Source organism: Glycine soja, chromosome 16 (assembly GCF_004193775.1).
Source record: "Glycine soja cultivar W05 chromosome 16, ASM419377v2, whole genome shotgun sequence".
Classification (NCBI taxonomy): Eukaryota; Viridiplantae; Streptophyta; class Magnoliopsida; order Fabales; family Fabaceae; genus Glycine; species Glycine soja.
Window position 1 is genome coordinate 35,807,180 of NC_041017.1, and position 17,375 is coordinate 35,824,554.

The 17,375-nt window shown below is 29.2% G+C and overlaps 1 protein-coding gene across 1 annotated transcript; it reads left to right on the forward strand.

The window, feature by feature from the left end:
* The first annotated feature begins 4,554 nt into the window (after window positions 1-4,554).
* Window positions 4,555-7,720, forward strand: LOC114388915 (receptor-like protein EIX2). The gene has a single exon (XM_028349459.1). It carries the CDS (start codon window positions 4,722-4,724, stop codon window positions 7,518-7,520), a length of 2,799 nt encoding a protein of 932 aa, XP_028205260.1. The 5' UTR covers window positions 4,555-4,721; the 3' UTR covers window positions 7,521-7,720.
* The last annotated feature ends 9,655 nt before the right edge of the window (window positions 7,721-17,375 follow it).

A 17,375-nucleotide genomic window follows, 5' to 3' on the forward strand; every position in this document is an offset into this window, starting at 1 on the left:
CTTTTTTTTCAAATTTGAGAGCCTTATTTAAATTCAGTTTTTGGATGTAAAGATTTGCATATTCAGTATAGTTTTGTACTTGAGATCAACTAGTTGTAATTCTCTGATAGAAAACATTAGCTAGATCACGTAGATTAAAATTGAAATAGTTGGTAAGTACTCTTGAGTTTTGAAACCACATGATGGGAATCTCTCCAATTTAGTGTGCACTGGATAATACTATTCTCTAATCCAAACCACATATTCGCTTGAATTTTATTTACTTAAGATCATGGATGCATTCTTGCCCACTTTAAAATCAACCTTACCTTTAATAAGATTTATTCTTTTACATGTATCCGTTTTGCAATTATGTACAACTTAAAAGGCAAAGAGACAATGCTTGGCTTCATCAAGACCAGTGGCAAGGAACAGGAGCACGATAGCAAAAGAGCATAAGCATGACATGCTTGTCTGCTACTGGTATTTAAGATCTATAAAACATTGAAAACATTACATTGTGAACATTTCACGTGAATCATTCAAAACTACAATCTATTGTATCCTGTATGAAAGACCATTTGCAGAATTACCCTCCTCTTAAATGCCAAGTTGCCAAATTATTGTTGAAATTTATGTGTGTGGACTCCAACTATGTATGGCCAGGTATGGAGGCTTCAAAAGTAGGACTTGGGTTGCTCAAATTTGAGAGACAAAGTGTTTTGCCACAAGACGACGCAAAATCTTTCCGGTGGCAGTCTTGGGCAAAGAATCAGTAATGAAGACCTTTTTAGGGACTTTGAAAGATGCAAGATTCTTCTTGCAATATCTTAGCACCTCTGCATCATCAATGTTTGATCCTTCTCTTGGGATGACAGCACAATATATCTATTAAAAGGCAAAAATAAATATGATCAATACAAATTTCAAAGAACTAATAGACACATCATATGAGCAAATAGCAATCCACAAATTTCTGATTTTTTTTTTCATTTATTCCTCTCCTAGTACAAACAAGAAAAAAGGTCATATACTAATCTTTTGAGAATTTTGAATTAATTATGAAGATTACGAAATATTGAACATTTTAAGGAAATTTTGGTAATATTGATGAAAAACAATAAAGGTTATAACAATTTATTTCACATGCATAGAGGGTCACTAAGTGCGTGAGAAAGCAAGCAAGCAAGCTGTTGCTAGGTAACAAGTTGTTTTTTGTTGGGGAGAATGACATCAAAAGGTTATGAAGTAGCTGACCGTTTCAGAAGTTAATTAGTCATGCGTAGCCAATATTACACGAAACGCTTTTCAGATTTGGTTAATTTTACCTTTCGGGGAAACTAAAGTTAGGAAAGTAATTTTTTGTCACATGGTAATCCAAAGCTAGGTATCATCATGTCATGTCATGTGTGCTTAAAAACAAACTTTATGCCAGAGGTTCATAGATACATATAGGAAATTTCAATCCATCACAAATTATTCTTGCTAGGGAGAAACTATAATGTTTCTATGATAAAAGTTAAATGTCACATAAATCCTCAGATTCGGTTTGGTTTGACTTTCATGCACATGTTACTAAGAAATTAAAAAAATAATAATAAATATTTTATATCAAAATATATAAGAGATATATGATACAAAATAGTTTGTAGTAATAGTACTTGACTTATATTTTCAAAGACTTCTCTATATAAACAACATTATATAAATGCACTTTCATTATTTTTGGAAATGTCTATTTTTTTTTCACCTAAAGGAAAGGAAAACATCATGGAGGAAATGTTCTCTAAAAACAATTTGTTCTTCATATCCTTATTTTGAAACAAAACTTTTAAAAATTTGAAGTGGTGGTTAAAAATATTTCAATTTGATTTTTCCTTGCATACCACATTTGTGTTAAGCAAAATTTAGATTCCCATATAGCATCTCCGGCCAATATCCCAAATACCTATAAACAAATGTAAATGTAGAATGATTTAGATTTATTTCTTAATTATTGTTAAAATATAATTGAAAAACAAAAAATTATTTGTAAATTTAATATCCTGGATTTAATACATTCATGTGATTATCAATGAATTAATCGTTACATCAACATTGTTCTCCAATGATATTGGATGTTCGTTTTGCAACAAATGATACGCGATTGAAGAAATATCAGTTATTATCAAATGAAATTAAGTGCAATAAATATTAGTTGTCCAGTATCAATTATACTACGAAATTAATGATTAAATTGTTAAATATTTTTATGATAATAAATACGGGATTTTTTGATAATTAGAATTTAATACAATTATTTAAATTAGGTATCAATTATTCTTAACGGATACGAAAACTAATGTCCCAATTTGAATTAAAAAAGAATTTGATTCACTAAAAAAAACCTATGTGCAAAAAATTTGGTATAAATTAATTTTAATGTGTAGCTAAATATAAAATTGAATGGGAAAAAAATCACATATAACTATATGGTATAGTAATGCGATGTTTAATCTGACGCGAGATGAAATTTGATAGTCAAGCCTCCAAACCAATCCGTGACTTTCATAAGGTGTAACTAAGTGATTGTCCAAAACACTATTAAACACTAAATGAAATTAAATATATTTTTATTCTTAATAAATATTCAAATTTTGTGTTTGTTTTTTTAATAAATTATTATTTTACATTGAGTTCCTAATAAATTAACCCTAAATGAAATTAAATATTGATATTATTGTTGTTCTTCTACCTCCAACGTTGGTTGGCTCGATATATGTGTGTGCTTATTTTAACGTTATTAGATGCTACTTGTTTATTTGGTACGTTATTGTTGTCTGAAGCATAGACTCGTTGTGGAATTCCTTAGAAATTGTTAGGAATGGTGTGTGAGAATTCCCTCGGCCTGAGGCATACGCATGGTTGAGGACACAACAAAATTAACACATTGTCATTTCGTCGCATGGTTGAGTTATGATATTTAGACATTTAGGTTTATTGTAAAAATTAAGGTTATAGTATATCAAAATCTTGCCCATAACTTAGTATTTCTATCTTTTTACGGCTATTTTGACAATATGACTCTTTTTTTTTCAGGAGTGTGTGATTTAGGCTCATTCAATTTAGAAACACTACATGATTATACAGAGACTTGCTTATAGACGATGTGAGGCAATGTGAGTCACACGCTTAAGATCAGAGACCACTAGGGATAATAAGTCTGGTAGCACCAAAATTGTTTTAATGGGTCAATTTGTTAAAAAAAAGTTCATTTTTGTATGACACGTGAAAATTCTTCTTTAAGACATAGTTTTAAAATTGAATGACACATGAAAATTTATCTTTAAGACCTAATTTAAGATTCAGATTATTAAGCTTACATTTTTTTATTGTTTGCGATAACAATTTATATTCAGTTTCTTACTATTTGAAAAAAATATAAATTTTATATCATTCAAAGTAGGAACACACTATTTGTAACACACATTTGTACTATTGTATAAATTTAGTAAATAAAAACAATGAGGGAAACAAAAAACATTACAAGTTCAAAATTAAAAATAATAGAATTCCCTTTATAAAACACATATATAATTTGTTTCTCAATTCTCATAAGAAAAAACCACTTGCACTAATGGGTTGGTACAATGGTCCTTGTGGCAGCCATCATGCACAACAATGCAAATTCCCTGACTTGGTAAAAAAGGCTAGGAAGGAATTCGTAAAAACCACTGAATCAAATTCTTTTGTAACATTTGGAAATATGTGAGTGAGATTTTCAAAACACCAAACAGTTATAGTATCAAATGTTGTATCTTCAAATTTGGCTTCTTTCTACGAAATAAAGTTGCAAAAACGGAAGACCAAGAGTTTAATTAGACATAGAATTCAAATGAAGCATGCCATCATTGACATGAAGACTGATGAGAAGTTTGAAATAACATTTCTTACATAGAATTCAAAGATTTCACACGTAGTCCATTGTTTAGAATAAACTGCTACATATATATAACCCGTTGTTAAAAAAAGTAATAAAAAAATAAAAGGTTTAATTATCCTTTTGGCCCTTAAAATTACGACAATATTTTTTTAGTCCTTGTAGTTTAACTCATGGGATCAGAAACTCACAATCACACACTTTATCTGCAACAATCAAAACCATCATCCCATTGGAACGATCAACTTAGTTCAATGCTGTGATACCACTCCAACTTGATGAGAGACTGTCAAGAAGGAGATTACATCATGGCAATTGGCAAATGCTAAGCTTGCAGAGGTCGGTGGCAGACTCAAGAATAATGGAATGTGTAGTGGCTTTGTCTCATACCTCCATTACACTTCATTTGTACCTGAGCTTGCTTCCCTATTTTTATTAATTTTGTTCATGTTTATGTGTGAGTTGAATCTTCCCCTCGAGGACCAAAAGATAAAAAAAATTGTAAATATAAGAACCAAAATGAATGTCTGGACTAAAAAAAATTATCACAATTATAAGGACTAAAAGGGTAATTAAATCAAAATAAAATAAACTAGAGCAAAATAATGGTGGTGTGGTTAGACACTTTTAATCCGAAATGTCTCCTTGTAGACATATATACCTCTACATATGTGTGCATTTTGCAACCACCACCATTAGTGGAATAAAATTTTAAATGCAAACCCTTCTATGGTATATATCCTATATAGGCATTGTTAGTAGTAAATACCAACCGTGAACCAGAAAATTGTGGATTCAACCTTTTTCGTTTTCCTTCTTCTTCATGGCAGTGCTATATGCAACTCATGTTCTTCTCTTGATATTGTCCACTGCAACAACTCTCCACTTCAGTGCAAGCAAGGCAGCAAGGCTCAATATGACTTGCAGCGAGAAGGAAAGGAATGCACTCCTCAGCTTCAAGCATGGACTAGCAGACCCTTCAAACAGGCTTTCATCGTGGTCTGACAAATCGGATTGCTGTACATGGCCAGGGGTTCACTGCAACAACACAGGTAAAGTCATGGAAATCAATCTTGACACACCTGCGGGCTCTCCCTATAGGGAGTTGAGTGGAGAGATTAGTCCTTCTTTGCTTGAACTAAAATATTTGAATCGTTTGGACTTGAGTTCAAATTATTTTGTTCTTACTCCAATACCAAGCTTCCTAGGCTCATTGGAGAGTCTGAGATACTTGGACCTTAGCTTAAGTGGGTTCATGGGATTAATCCCTCATCAACTAGGAAACCTCTCAAACCTGCAGCACCTTAATCTTGGATACAATTATTCTCTTCAGATAGATAACCTTAATTGGATATCAAGGCTATCTTCCTTGGAGTACCTTGATTTGAGTGGTTCAGACCTTCATAAACAAGGTAACTGGCTACAAGTACTGAGTGCACTTCCATCTCTTTCAGAACTACACTTGGAGAGCTGTCAAATTGATAACTTAGGACCACCAAAACGAAAAGCCAACTTCACACATCTCCAAGTCCTTGATCTTTCAATTAACAATCTCAATCAGCAAATCCCTTCATGGCTATTTAATCTCAGCACAACTCTTGTCCAACTTGATTTACACAGTAACCTTTTACAGGGACAAATTCCACAAATAATATCAAGCCTTCAGAACATAAAAAATCTAGACCTGCAGAACAACCAGCTCAGTGGGCCACTTCCAGATTCATTAGGCCAGCTTAAGCATCTTGAAGTTCTAAATCTCAGTAATAATACCTTTACTTGTCCAATTCCCTCACCATTTGCAAACTTGTCATCCTTGAGAACTTTAAACCTGGCTCACAACCGACTGAATGGAACCATTCCTAAGAGTTTTGAGTTCCTCAGAAACCTGCAGGTATTAAATCTTGGAACTAATTCTTTGACTGGTGATATGCCTGTAACTCTTGGAACTCTCTCAAATTTAGTAATGTTAGACCTTTCATCTAATTTGTTAGAAGGATCTATAAAAGAGTCAAATTTTGTAAAACTTTTGAAATTAAAGGAACTACGTTTGTCTTGGACAAACTTGTTCCTCAGTGTCAACTCAGGATGGGTTCCTCCTTTTCAGCTTGAATATGTTTTACTGAGCTCCTTTGGAATAGGTCCTAACTTTCCAGAATGGCTAAAAAGGCAAAGTTCTGTGAAGGTTTTGACAATGTCTAAGGCAGGTATCGCAGACTTGGTTCCAAGTTGGTTTTGGAATTGGACTTCGCAAATTGAATTCCTGGATCTGTCAAACAATCTGTTAAGTGGAGACCTATCTAACATCTTTCTCAATTGCAGCGTCATAAATTTGAGTTCTAATTTGTTCAAGGGTACATTGCCAAGTGTGTCTGCAAATGTTGAAGTGCTGAATGTTGCCAATAACTCAATTTCCGGAACAATTTCTCCCTTTTTATGTGGAAAGGAAAAAGCTACTAATAAGTTAAGTGTGCTTGATTTTTCAAATAATGTCTTATATGGTGATCTTGGTCACTGTTGGGTGCATTGGCAAGCATTGGAGCATTTGAACTTGGGTAGTAACAATTTGTCTGGTGTTATTCCAAACTCCATGGGGTATCTATCTCAACTTGAGTCTTTGTTGTTAGACAACAACCGCTTCTCTGGATATATTCCTTCAACACTGCAAAATTGCTCTACAATGAAATTCATTGACATGGGCAATAACCAACTTTCTGACACAATACCAGATTGGATGTGGGAAATGCAATATCTAATGGTTCTTCGTCTAAGATCCAACAATTTCAATGGCAGCATTACTCAAAAGATTTGTCAACTTTCTTCCCTTATAGTGCTGGATCTCGGCAATAACAGCCTGTCAGGATCCATTCCAAAATGTTTGGATGACATGAAGACAATGGCTGGTGAAGATGACTTCTTTGCCAACCCTTTAAGTTATTCATATGGCTCTGACTTCAGTTATAACCACTACAAGGAAACTCTTGTCTTAGTTCCCAAAGGAGATGAGTTAGAGTACAGAGACAATCTGATATTGGTGAGAATGATTGATCTTTCAAGTAATAAGCTGTCTGGAGCAATTCCATCTGAAATTTCCAAGCTATCTGCTTTGCGGTTTTTGAACTTGTCTAGAAATCATCTGTCTGGAGGGATACCAAATGACATGGGAAAAATGAAATTGTTAGAATCCCTTGATCTCTCACTAAACAACATTTCAGGTCAAATCCCTCAAAGCTTATCTGATTTGTCCTTCCTCAGTGTCCTGAATCTATCATACAACAACTTATCAGGCAGAATTCCCACGAGCACCCAACTTCAGAGCTTTGAAGAACTTAGCTACACTGGAAATCCTGAGCTTTGTGGTCCTCCTGTAACAAAAAATTGCACAGACAAGGAAGAGTTGACAGAGAGTGCTTCTGTTGGACACGGTGATGGTAATTTCTTTGGAACATCAGAGTTTTATATCGGTATGGGAGTTGGATTTGCAGCAGGATTTTGGGGTTTTTGCAGTGTTGTTTTCTTCAACAGAACTTGGAGGCGTGCTTATTTTCATTATCTTGACCACTTGAGAGATCTGATTTATGTGATAATAGTTTTGAAGGTAAGAAGGTTACTTGGGAAATTGTGAGTTTACATGTTAACTGTTAGGAGTGAGAGACATTACAACGTGTTATTCTAGACATTAAAAATGTGAAAAGGTTTACCATACTATGTACATGTTCATATGGGGTGTCTGTTTGTTTTGCTTTCATTGGTAATAAATGTTCTTAATGTTAAGAGAACTAGACGAGCTTCAGACTTGAGCATCAAATTCTGTTTTGTATTTATGACGCATTATTGTCTTCTACTATCTGTGCACTAACAATGATTAGCATTAAAATCTGAAATGACACACTCAAGAAGATTGTTTTACACAACATGTAACTTAGAATTTGCCTGAATGAATTTAATTAGTGTAGAAAGTTGGAGCTTGCATAGGATTCTGCAGTTTCTAAACCCTTCCACATCTTCCTTCTCTCGCTATTCATGCATTTTTTCTATAATACTCATTAACAGGACTTAGGCAATAATTGGGTAATAAAAAGTATAATTTCTATACTATGAATATTTGAAATTAATTAACATTAGCTAATTTGATTTAAATAACAATATGCATAAAGATAAAGAAATTAAAGGAAGAAATAAAAATAAGAAAACTAAAGAAGAAAATAAAAGAAAAAATTAAGGAAAAAAATTGTTTGAGAATTTTAACAAACACCCCATGTAATTGTTGGGGTTAAATCAATGAAAAAATTGTTGGGGTTTAATTTCATTGAAGTTTCTATCACCTAATAACTACACATTCATATTTAATAAAGGTTATATTATCATAAACCCATCATATTATCTTCACTTTAATTCCTAGTGAAGAGACCTAAATCCCTTAATTATACTATCAATCTCTTAAATTAATATAACTAAATTATTTTCATTAAGATAAAGTGTTTATTGATGGTCAATTATTTTTATCTTATTCCTAGACATAAAAATTATTAGATGTTTTTTGTAATTCGCAGTTCAAAGAAATTTTTTAATTACAATTGAATAAAAAAAATCATACAAACAGGTGATTAAGCCAAAAACACATATTAAACATTAAAGAGAAACAATTAGAATGCTTTATTCAATAAAAAAATAGTCATTACATGAAAAATGAACCAATTATATTCAACTCCAACAAATGAGAAGATTAGTTCATGACAATAAAAAAGCATAAAAGACATATATCACATAAATATCCTAAAATGACACCAAAATCTAAGAATACATGATAATTATCTATCATCCAAACTTAACTCAGGATAAAAAAAAAAAGTAGCACAATAAAATTTTATAGGGATAGAAATGATATATTTTATCCTATTTTTTTCATGCTTGACTTAACTCTCAACATTTGTTGTCAATGATAAGAAACTTTGGCATAGATTTGATGGAGTGGCCTATGGTTCAAGTTGAAAAAGTGGGGACCTTGATATGGATTTGGTGGAGTTGTCTGTGGTTTGTCTAGAAGACAATTTTTTTTCTTTTCTTTTATTTTGAATAATAAAAATTTGATCATTTAAAATTAGTTATAGGTTCAAATTGCATGTAATAGAAGACTTGAATTTAATAATGCAAGACTTTTTTTGTTGTTTATTTGCCACGAGAATAAATTATATTTCTTTGTAGATTATTTAAGTGATCTCATGAATTATTTTTTAAAAATATTATATTGATCGTGAGTATTTTTATGATTGCTTAAATTTGGCACTTAGAATTATTTAAAAAGTAAAATGGAAATTAAAATTATGTTGCTCCTATTAGTATTTAAGTTGATAACTTGTAAAGAAAATAAAAAATATGATACTAATTTTTATGATAAAAAATTAAGATTCATTTTCAAATTAATTAGAAATAGACAATTAACACAAAAAATATTTCCAAATAATGATTATATATAAACTGAAAAGCTTATGCATTAAGAATGCAAATCTTCATAAGTTAGATATTTCAATAAATTATATATTTATTTTTCTCTTCTATCACTATTCTTAAAATATCACCACACAAGTAAATGAAATTCAGACAAAGACTTTAATATATGAAGAGTTGTGGTCTAACAATAAAATAGCTAAGACCATAGATAAATAATTTAAAAAAACATGCCACACTTCTTGGTATATCATATCCTCTAATTTACTTTTTAAGCTAAATATGATCTACAATATATGGAGAAATTTGGACCAAGACTTATAAAAGGAAAAAGTTATGATCTCAATAATTATGATAGACCAAGTTAAACAAGAATTTTACACTTCTTTGTATCTTACTAATTAATTTTTAATGAAAAAGAATATAATATTCATGCTAAAATACAATTAGAAATAGACGACACAACAATCTTTCCGATTAATGACAATGAAAATTAGTCTTTTTTCACATATAAGAAGAATATTATTTTGTAAATTAAAAAATAGATCAAAATTAAATAGTTAGATTGAAACAAAAGAGTCTTTTCTTATATAGATTTTTTAACCAAAATAGTCTTCAAATTAGATCATTTTCCTATAATTGATGTATTCATCATTTATAATTTTTTTCCTTGCTTACTTAATTCTAAACATTTGTTGTCAATGATAAGGAACTTGATATGAAGGTAATATAGTGACCTATGGTTCATGTTGAAGAAGATAGAGACCTAAATATGGTTGGCTGGACTTTGTGGAGTGTCCTAAGGTTCAAGATTAAAAAATGAAGGACATTGACTTGGACTTGATGGAGTAGTCTATGATTCAAGTGGGAAAAGTGGGGTCCTTGATATGAATTTGGTGGAGTGGGAAGTGGTTTGTCTAGGAGACTAGACAATTTTGTTTTCATTTCTTTTATTTGGAATAATAAAAAATTGATATTTTAAAATTAATTATGGGTTCAAACTGCAAGTAATAGAATATTTGAATTTTATAAGGCAAGACATTTTGTTATTTACTTAACACTTACAGGTTTAACGAAAGGATTAATTGATTTAAATAATAGTTAAAATTTTAAGAATATTTAAGCCGAATTTAATTACCTTTGCCGTAAACTACTCAAAGTTTTAAAGAAATTATTAATATTTTCTTAAAATAAAAATTTCATTGATTTAAGAAATCCTATACTGTAAATTAAAATAAAATGTTTCTTATTTTAGTATTTGAGACAAGAATAAAATATATTTCTTTATAGAAGATTGTTTAAGTTATCGTATAAATATATTTTTTAGAATATTATAATGAACGTGAGTATTTTTATGATTGTTTAAATTTGGCACTTACAATTATTTAAGAAGTAAAATGAAAATAAAAATTATGTTTCTCCTATTATTTAAGTTGATGATGTGTAAAAAAATACAAAATATGCTACTATTTTTTTTAGAAAAAAGTTAATATTCTTTTTCACACTTCTTTTTATATCAATAATTAATTTTTATATGATAAAGAAAATAATATTCATGTTCGAATACAATTAGAAACAGATCACACAACAACCATTTCAATTAGTAACTTTATAATATGATAAAGTTACTATTTTTTTTTTTTCAAAACTATCCCCACCTATCTAGTTTTATATATATAAAAATAAAGATTTGATTTAAAGTATACTTTGTGCCCTTTATAATTTCAGATACTCCACTAATTAATAAGTTATGCAGTATTATCATAAACTAAGTTTCTTCTGTTCAATAACTTAGGGATCTCGAGTTGGTCCACCCAACGCATTTATGAATATACATACATGCATAAAATATATATTTAGTTCTTTAATTTTCTATTATTTTTATTTTTAGTACTTCAACTAAAATTTAACTTATATTAGTTTCTAAATTACTTTTTTTTTTATTTTTGGTTTCTGTTGTTAAGTTTTTTTTATTAAATGATAGCGTGAGAGTTAATTTATAGCATATTTTATTTTTAATGGTTTTTAACAGTAAAAAATTACTTGTGAAAACATTTAAAATGTGTTGAACCATTTCTTGTGGTTAAAAGTTGCAAAAATTACTTTTGAAACGCCACAACCATAAGCACCAAACTGAACCTTAATCTTCTCCACAAAACATCTAGTAAAATTCAAACTTATAAGCCTGGAAAGGGTTCCAAAGTTCAACTTCACTAGTAGATTTTTCATTTAGAGAAGGACAAGTTGAGGGTATATTAAAGGATATCACAGAAAGAGCTGGAAGAAAGGAGGAATTCAGTTATAGTCGTTTGTTTGCAATATGCCTCTTTTAATTTGTCTTCTTGAGTTAGCAAATGCAATGGAACCAACAACAATTTTGGAAAAGGTTACCCAATTCATTTAGGACATCATGATATATTGATTTGATTTGATATGATTCATATATTTTGGTATGAACTTCTCATTGAAATTTGAGGTGGCCTTACATTTGATAATTGTTGTGCAGAAGTAGATTATGTAATTAAAACATATAAGAAGTAGTAATGTCTTTCCATTTTTATTACTTCTTTTTGTGTGAATTATTAGAAATTTGACATCCTTTGAGTTTTACGCATTAGGTGCCTTAAAATGTTAATTCATATTGTTTTTGATGATTTTATTTTGCAAACTTACATGCAAAGGACAGAGAGTGGAGTTGAAGTCTAATGGTTCACACTCAGTGCATAAAACTCGCTCAACGAGCTTTGTCTCTTAGCAGGAGAATGCCCACCCAACACGAAGAAGCAGTTTAGAGAACCTGCAGTCAGACAAAAGGGCATGGCTCGCTTAGCGCCCAACCACTTACTCGTGCTCAACACGTAGTCGCGGGAATTCAAACTCAATAAGGTTTTTTAAGCAAAAGAGAAGAGAGGAGAGGGGTTCATACGAAGATAAGAAGAAAACCCCTAAAACTTGAGCTAGAAGGAGGATAATCATTGAGAGCCCATTCTTCTTTCCCACTTCACTTTCATTCCCTATCCTTTCACCTCTTACACACATTTGTATAGTTGAGCCCTCCATGACCATGGGGGCTAAACATTCCATTGTTGGGGAGCTTCCACCAAACTCTCTTGATGTAAAAACTTTTATTATTTATTTAACATTATCACTAGTTTCATTGTTTCTTCCTATATTTATTTCCATGTATTTTGTTTGATCATTCATTTATATGTTATGTTAGGGTTTAAGCATTGGAAAATATGGTTAATCCTTAGAACTTGAAAGAGCATCTAAAATGTTTCATTACTAGGGATAGTGTAAAGTAATTTAGCCGAAGTGTACATCTTTATTAGTCATGCAATTCGCTTAGTTTAATTCTTGAGGATTAAGAATTAAACTCTCTCGCATGAGGAATCAAGGTTAGAGTAATTCTGTAAGTGTAAGTGACAGCTAGAATAATATTAAATAGAAAAAAAAATTGTTCAGTATTTGTTTTCTTTACTCAATTCTAGTATAGAATTGCACCATCGTTTAATTTACAATCAAAATAATTTATTTAGCATTTTTCCAATTCGTTCATTAATTGCATACAAATTGAATACACACTATTTGAGTACAAGTAAAATTCTTGTAGAAACGATACTTGATGTACTTGTCAATGAGTTAATAACATTGTTTGTAAATATTGATTGTTCTGAATGCTTGTAATATAATAGGTGCAATGAAAAGAAAAAAATCACATTCTAAGACTTCAAAAAAAAAAAAAGGAAATTTCCAATTAAATACAAGTCAAATGGTGAATGTTGATTTCCATGCCTAATTTATCAAAATGATAGCACCAAAATCGTGAATTACGACTAACAATTAACACAATTAATGAGAGGCAAACCATTTAAAGAAAGCAATAATTGGGTTACGTCTTTTTCCTTTCTCTAAAGTCTCAATGTTGGGTAAGAGTAGGAGAGTGGACCCAAGAGCATGAACGATTCGTCAAATTGTAGTGAAACGATCCAGATTAATTGCAGAGACTTGACTCATGATGGAAAAAAGTTTGGTGTGTATCACATTCTTGTTTCCAAAAATGGGGGACTAGTGGTTCAAGAAAACGTGGTTTAATAGGGAAAAAAACTTATATTTAATTTTAGTCATTAATCATGTAGATGAATAGTTAGTTCTTGCATATTAAAGTTGTGACTCGTGGCTGCATACAAGACTTGACTCTCCAAGCCGGCCAGACCAATGATGCTTGAGAACCAACAAAATTGTTGGAGTAATATTCTAAATTACTCTAACTATAAAAAGGGCAAATATTAGGTGTAACTTTTTAAGTATTATTCGTTTTGCTTTTTCAAGTTTAACTTTATACAATAATAAAATTCAAATTTTAAATTAATTATCAAATTGAAATGTTAACTTTACTTAATTATCGGTTCAAAATTAATTATGGCCAGCCGCTTGTGTAGGAGAGAATTTTGTTTTCATTTCTTTTATTTTGAATTAACAAAATTTGATAGTTTAAAATTAATTATAGGTTCAAATTGCAAGTAATAGAATATTTGAATTTTATAATGCAAGACTTTTTGTTATTTACTTAACACGGGTGTAACGAAAGGATTAATTTAAATAATAGTTAAAATTTGAAGATTAATTAAACCAAATTTAATTACCTTTGATTTAAACTTCTCAAAGTATTAAAAAAATGATTAATATTTTCTTAAAATAAAATTTCGTTGATTTAAGCAATTCTATATTGTGATCTAAAATATTTTTTTTTCTTATTTTAGTATTCGATCTACACAAGAATAAATCATATTTCTTAGTAGATTATTTAAGTTATCGTATGGATATTTTTTTTGAGAATATTATATTGAACATGAGTTATTTTATGACTGCTTAAATTTGGCAATTAAAATTATTTAAAAATTAAAATGGAAATTAAAATTATGTTTCTCATATTATTTAAGTTGATGATGTGTAAAAAAATACAAAATATGCTACTAATTTTTTTTAGAAAAAAAGTTAATATTCTTTTTCACACTTCTTTTTATATCATCAATTAATTTTTATATGATAAAGAAAATAATATTTATGTTCGAATACAATTAGAAATAAATCACACAACAACTATTTCAATTAATGACGATTAAATCTAGTCTTTTTTCATATATAAGAGAATATTATTTTGTGAATTAAAAAATTGATCAAAATTAAATAGCAAGATATGAACGAAATAATCTTTTTTTATATAGATTTTTTAACTGAAATAGTCTTTAAATTAGACCCTTTTCCTATAATTGATGTATTTATCATTAATATATTGTTTGTGGCCCAGCCTATGGTTCAAGTTGAAGTCGGCTATGGTGTCCAAAGGTTCAAGATAAAAAAAATAGAGGACCTTCAGATGGACTTGATGGAGCCGGCTATGGTTTAATTAACAAAATAATAGTTAAATTAACAAAAGTTGAACTTTTAATAAAAGACTTGAATTAAATAATAGTTAAATTCAATACCAAATTTTGTAATAATTAACAAAAGTTGAATTAACAAAATTTTGTAAAAGACTTGAATTAAAAAAAGTAGGACTTTTAATAAAAGACTTGATGGAGTCCATGACATAGAAGACTTGAATTTTTTTAATAAAATGTTGGACTTTTATTGTTTAATTAACAAAAGTTTAACGAAAGGATTGATTAAATAATAGTTAAATTCAATACAAAATTTTGTGTATATAGGAATTTTAAAAAGGGAGATAGATAAAGTAAATTCAAAATTATTTCCTATTCTAAGAATTAACTAGGGAGAATTAGATAATAAAGTCAATAATTAAAAAAAGGAAACGTCATAAAAAAAAGAAAGAAAGACACTTGCAGCAGTATAAATAATAGAAGTTTTATGATTTATATGCAGAAGCAAGAAGCACTTATACAATTAAGTTGTTTTCTATATATGCGTTGCAGAAGTTGAAGAAGTCAGAGACCTTAATATGGGTGGACTTTGTGGAGTGTCCTAAGGTTGAAGTAGTCTATGGTTCAAGTTGGAAAAGTGGGGACCTTGATATGGATTTGGTAGAGTGGCCAGCGGTTTCTCTAGGAGACAATTTTGTTTTCATTTCTTTTATTTTGAATAATTAAAATTTGATAGTTTAAAATTAATTATGGGTTCAAACCGCATGTAATAGAATGTTTGAATTTTATAAGGCAAGATTTTTTGTTGTTTACTTAACACGTACAGGTTTAACAAAAGGATTGATTTGAATAATAGTTAAAATTTGAAGACTAATTAAGCCAAATTTAATTATCTTTGATGTAAACTACTTAAAGTTTTTAAAAAATCATTAATATTTTCTTAAAATAAAAATTTCATTGATTTAAACAATTCTATACGGTAAACTAAAATAAAAAAATTTCTTGTTTTAGTATTTGGCACAAGAATAAATTATATTTCTTTATAGATTGTTTAAGTTATCATATGGAATTTTTTTTTGAGAATATTATATTGAACTTGAGTATTCTCATGATTATTTAAATTTGGCACTCGCAATTATTTAAAAAGTAAAATAGAAATTAAAATTATGTTTCTCCTCTTATTTAAGTTGATAACTTGTAAAAAATATAAAATATGATACTGATTTTTTATTTGAGAAAAAAAGTTAATATTCTTTTTACTTCTTTTATATAACTAATTAATTTTTATATGATAAATAAAATAATATTCAAGTTCGAATACAATTAGAAATACATGACACAATAACTTTTCCAATTGAAGATAATTAAATCTAGCCTTTTTTTCTATATAAGAGAATATTATTTTGTGAACTGAAAAATTGATTAAAATTAAATAATTAGATTGAAACAAAATAATTTTTTTATAGATTTTTTAATAGAAATAGTCTTTAAAGTACACCATTTTCCTATAATTGATGTATTCATCAATTAATTGAGTTAGATATTTCAATAAATTGAATATTTATTTTTCTCTTCTATCACTATTCTTAAACTATCACCATAAATGAAATTTAGACAAAAACTTTAACATATGAAAACTTGTGGTCTAACAATAAATAGCTAGGACCGTAATTTTATAATTTAAAAAACATGCCACACTTCTTTGTAGATCTTCTGATTTACTTTTTAAGTTAAATATGATCTGCAATACATGGAGAAATTTGGACCAAGACTTATAAAAGGAAAAACTATGATCTCAATAATTATGATAGACCAAGTTAAACAAGCAATTTAAACTTCTTTGTATCTCACTAATTAATTTTTAATAAAAAAGAAAATAATCTTATGATTAAAAAAACAATTAGAAATAGACAACACAACAATCATTAATGACAATGAAGATTAATTAGTCTTTTTCACATATAAGAAGAATATTATTTTGTGAATTGAAAAATTGATCAAAATTAAATAGCTAGCTTGGAACGAAATAATTTTTTTTATAGATTTTTTTAACCAAAATAGTCTTTAAAGTAAACTCTTCCTATAATTGATTTATTCATCAATAATATTTTTTTTCCTTGCTTGACTTAACTCGCAAAATTTGTTGTCAATGACAGGAAACTTGATATGAAGGTAATGCAGTGACCTATGGTTCAAGTTGAGGAAGTCGGACCTTAACATCATGGCTGGGTTGTCATTGATGGTGTAAGCTATGATTTAGAAGACAATTTTCTTTTACATTATTTTTAGTTTGAATATTGAAAATTTGATAATTTAATATTAAATTTGATGAAATAAAAGACTTGATTTTTTTCTTAAAAAAATGTTGGACTTTTGTACGTAACAAAAGTTTAATGAAAGGTGATTAAATAATAGTTAAAATTTCTTTCAGCTATACTTGGAAGGATATACCCATCTATTTAATGAAATGTAAATTAGCAACACAAAATAACTATGTAAAGTCCAGCACAGACATAGCACAGCTCAAATTTATAATTCAAATCACTAAGAATTCATTACATGACCAATGAACAAAATAGTCTTTACTTAGTAGTAAGTGCTCATAGTTGTGCACCCAGGCCACCCCCAAACCACAAAATAAATTAGTT